This window comes from Phyllobates terribilis, unplaced genomic scaffold, assembly GCF_046119375.1.
Source record: "Phyllobates terribilis strain yellow unplaced genomic scaffold, ASM4611937v1 Scaffold_11__3_contigs__length_659146591, whole genome shotgun sequence".
Lineage (NCBI taxonomy): Eukaryota > Metazoa > Chordata > Amphibia > Anura > Dendrobatidae > Phyllobates > Phyllobates terribilis.
The window spans coordinates 257,910,766-257,915,123 of record NW_027362771.1 but is presented as its reverse complement, the minus strand read 5'-3'; the positions used below and the strand labels follow the sequence as shown (position 1 = coordinate 257,915,123).

General features: G+C 51.0%; 1 protein-coding gene across 1 annotated transcript; it reads right to left on the bottom strand.

Moving 5' to 3' along the window:
- Nucleotides 1-484: 484 nt before the first annotated feature.
- Nucleotides 485-2,370, bottom strand: CCDC71L (coiled-coil domain containing 71 like). The gene has a single exon (XM_073650728.1). The coding sequence runs from the start codon at nt 2,155-2,157 to the stop codon at nt 1,534-1,536; it is 624 nt and encodes a 207-aa protein (XP_073506829.1). The 5' UTR covers nt 2,158-2,370; the 3' UTR covers nt 485-1,533.
- Nucleotides 2,371-4,358: the final 1,988 nt, after the last annotated feature.

The following is a 4,358-nucleotide window of genomic DNA, read 5'->3' as shown; positions in this document are numbered from 1 at the left end:
GATATGTTAACTTACAACAGAGGCAGCGATTTAGCTATATAATAAGCAGATAGGAGGGGTTTTCTTGGTGTCCCAGGACAACAAGCCTCTGCAAAACATACTTTAATAAAGATTTCTCTGCAATCAGACTTCTACTATGGGCCATACAGGCAAGTATAGATTTACTTTTCTATCACCTGTATGCCCATAGTAGTGGACTGATATCGCCGAGGGGGTGACAGATTCCCTTTAAGTCAGTAGCACAGCACCTTTAGGCCCATACCTTTAGTTTATCATGCATGATCCTGATGACAGGTTCTCTTGTATTAGGTGCATCATACTCAAGCCCTTCATTGAGACTGGCCTGCACAAGGCCAGTTTAATGAATGGGCCTGTTAGAATACAGTAGATTAGATGATAAAACCATGAGCCATGATGAGTTTTGGCACTTGCTCCCCTTGGCTCTAACCAATCACTTTAAAAAGTATAACCAGCACTGCAAAAATTAAAGAGTCATTTTTATTGTGATAGGCAGCTGCTTTATTTGCCTGCATTCGTTTTTATACATATGGTCCTCAGTGGCACAGGCACAGTAGGCAAGATCCTTGGGGTGGGGAGGGGGAAAAGAAGGAGCGGCACAGAGGCAGATTGTGTCCTATGCTAACAAAGTATACATATTCAGCCATTATTAAAAAGTAGAAATTAAACTGTAGAAGAGATCCAGAAAAGACCATCAGGCAGTGAACAGTCAAAGCACCAGTAAGGTCCAACAGTCAGACACTTCCATGCGGATTTGTAGAAAGGCACATATATCTGTTACAGGTGGCACCATCCGTAAGGTGACGGCCCAGAGTACCAGTTCTGTGAGCACCAGTCACATTAATTATGGAAAAGAATAAAAATAAATATCCTTCCTCAGAGGTTTGTTTGTTTTATTTTACAAAATCTAACCATACTGTATCTTGCACCAATGCCACCAAAGTCCATGACCACACGACTACAGCTATCCGGGCCCTGCGCCATGGAAAACATGGACTTCAGATTGTTCTGAAAAGTCAGTCTTTATTAAACACCTAAAGAAACTACTTGTAACTTGTTCATCAGGCTTGGCACATGCCAGCAATCACACAACAGACGGACACTTGTCAGGTCCCTGCAATTCATAAAAAAATAACTACAAGTTTGCATAAAAGGGCATCCAGCCTGGCACAGTCCTTCATCCTCCAGACACTTTCAAAATACTTCGCTAATCTGAAAGAAAAGTAAAATCATCAACAAGTCTTTGGATCGGGGATTGAGGTAGTTGCCGATGACAGTCACAGGCCACTTCAGTCCATCACAAGGAACCTGTTGCCATCCAGATCTGGCAGGAGATCAGCACTGCCAGTGTCACCACAGGCCAGGAAGAATGTGGGATCTGCCCTACAAGAACCGATCCAGACGTGGTGGATCCCGGGATCGCCTCTTCTAGTAGTAATCTTACAGTAAAGTGCAGTGAGACGCGGGATCCTGGAGACATGTAAACAGCCACAGTCCAGCAGTGGAGTGCAGAGCTCAGGGCTCCACCAGCGGGAAGCGGCGGATCCGCACCACCGGCTGCAGGTTCACCTGCAGAATCTGCTGTGCCCGGCGGCAGGCAGCGGCCACCTTCGCCTGGCAGGACACGTCCCTGACCCGTATGCTGGGGAAGCTGGTGAGCTTGGGGGCTGCCGCTCTCCAGATCTCCTCCAGAGACCTGCCCAGGAGCCCCGGGATGTCGCTGGGGCTGGGGCTGCTGCAGCCGCTGCTGCTGCTGCTGGCTCCGGACTCCTCGCTGGCCGCCGCCGTGTCCTGCAGCCGCCGCCGCCGCTTCCTGCAGCTCAGCCGCCCGCCTCTCCTCCGCCTCTTCACAGCCGGCTTCTTGGACTGGGCGGCCGGCTGCTCCTTGGCTCTCCGGCGGGAGAGCTGGCTGGGGTCCGGCACCACGGAGCGGCACGAAGAGTAGCCGTACACGTCCTTGCTCCGGAGAATCACCGGGGAGAAGTCCCGCTTCAGGCTGCACAGGAAGTTCCACAGCTCCGTGTCCGAGCTCATGAAATGCTTAGACTCCGGCACGAAGATCTCCAAGGCGTCTTCTAACGGCTTCATGCCGGCGAACACCAGCTGCGACCTGGAGTACACAACTTTCTCGTCTTCCATGACTCCCGCCGCCTTTGTCCGTCCCCGGCTCGGGCAGGCAAACAGTTAAATTTATCGCCCAAAAAAAACTTAACTGCTGCCAAAGCTTTCTGAAGCGCCCCCCTTCTGGCCGCCTGGTTTAACGCAGGGCGCTCCAGTACCAAACGGGAAACAAAATGGCTGCTCTGAGCAACCGCTACCGTTGGCTATATAGCTGCTTCTTTGAAATACGACATACCCCATGCCCGCCCACTTAATGGGATCCTGCTTGACGATTGGCTAGCGGCAGCATAGTCGTATCCGCATTGGTTAGCGGCAAGAGAATGGGCGGCGCCTTAGCGGGCGTGGAGGGGGTGCCCGAAGTGGAGTAATAGACGTCGATCCCGAGCCGTCTAGTCACGTCGGCCATGTTACCTCCCCGCTGGAGCGTGTTACTTTGTTTCACACTGTTTCTTGGCTACTTTATTGTTGCACCAGCTCAGCCATTCTTCGCAGTGGAGTCTGAATGGATGAGAGGCAGGTTCAAGTGGCTCCTGTCTTGTAGTCAGTGGTGGCCAACACCTAGTCTTTATTAGGAGGTTAATAAGCTTTGTGGTGATCAGCTTCAGCCATGGTGCCAGACAAACCAGTCATGTCCATCCTTCAGATACCTCTTCATTAACGTAGGTTACCCAGAAAAGGGCGGGTGGGGAACCCACAGGCCCCTCTCCCCCATGAAAAATAATTGGTGGCGCAGGCGGGGTCACCAGGCATAGGGGTAGTCACATTCGGGCATAGCAGCCAGCTAAAAGACAGGGACATGTATTTCTGCATGGGCATAAAATAGTGCCCCCCCCCCCCCATGCTGAAGCCTGCTACATAACCCCTTTCATAACTCACCATAGAGTATTATACCCCCAAAAAATAAATTTAAGCACACTGTCACCCCCTCACTGAATTCCCCTACAATACTACCCACTCAGACAGTATGATGACCGTTAAAGCTCTCCCACATAGCATGATAACCTCTACAGCCCTCCTACTCAGTATGATGACCATTACAGCCCTTCTACTCAGTATGATAACCTCTACAGCCCTCCTACTCAGTATGATGACCATTACAGCCCTCCTACTCAGTATGATGACCCCCTACAGCCCTCCCACACAATATCATGACCCTTCCAGCCCTCCCACACAATATCATGACCCCTACAGCCCTCCCACACAGTATGATGACCCTTGCAGCCCTCCCACACAGTATTATGACCTCTACAGCCCTCCTACACAATATGATGACCCGTACAGCCCTCCCACACAGTATTATGACCTCTACAGCCCCCTCCACACAGTATGATGACCCCTACAGCCCTCCCACATAGTATTATGACCCCTACAGCCCTCCCACACAGTATTATGACCTCTACAGCCCTCCCACACAGTATGATGGCCCCTACAGCTATCCCACACAATATGATGGCCCCTACAGCCCTCCCACACAGTATGATGACCCCTACAGCCCTCCAACATAGTATCATGACCTCTACAGCTCTCCTACACAATATGATGACCCCTACAGCCCTCCCACACAATATGATGACCTCTACAGCCCTCCCACACAGTATAATGATCCCTAAAGCTCTCCTACACAGTATAATGACTCATACAGCTCTCCCACACAGTATGATGACCCCTACAGCCCTCCCACACAATATCATGACCCTTCCAGCCCTCCCACACAATATCATGACCCCTCCAGCCCTCCCACACAGTATGATGACCCCTGCAGCCTTCCCACACAGTATTATGACCCCCCCAGCCCTCCCACACAGTATGATGACCCTTGCAGCCCTCCCACAAAGTATTATGACCTCTACAGCCCTCCCACACAATATGATGACCCCTACAGCCCTCCCACACAGTATTATGACCTCTACAGCCCTCCCACACAGTATGATGACCCCTACTGCCCTCCCACACAGTATTATGAACTCTACAGCCCTCCCACACAGTATGATGATCCCTAAATCTCTCCCACACAGTATGATGACCCCTAAAGCTCTTTCACACAGTATGATGACCCCTACAGCCCTCCCACACAGTATTATGACCTCTACAGCCCTCATACTCAGTATGATGACCCCTACAGCCCTCAAAAACAATATCATGACCCCTTCAGCCCTCCCACACAGTATGATGACCCCTACAGCCCTCCCACAGTATGATGACCCCTAAAGCTCTCCTAC

What these genes read in the sequence shown, in the direction of transcription:
- CCDC71L (XM_073650728.1), bottom strand. Translation starts at nt 2,157, where the DNA reads ATGGAAGACGAGAAAGTTGTGTACTCCAGGTCGCAGCTGGTGTTCGCC.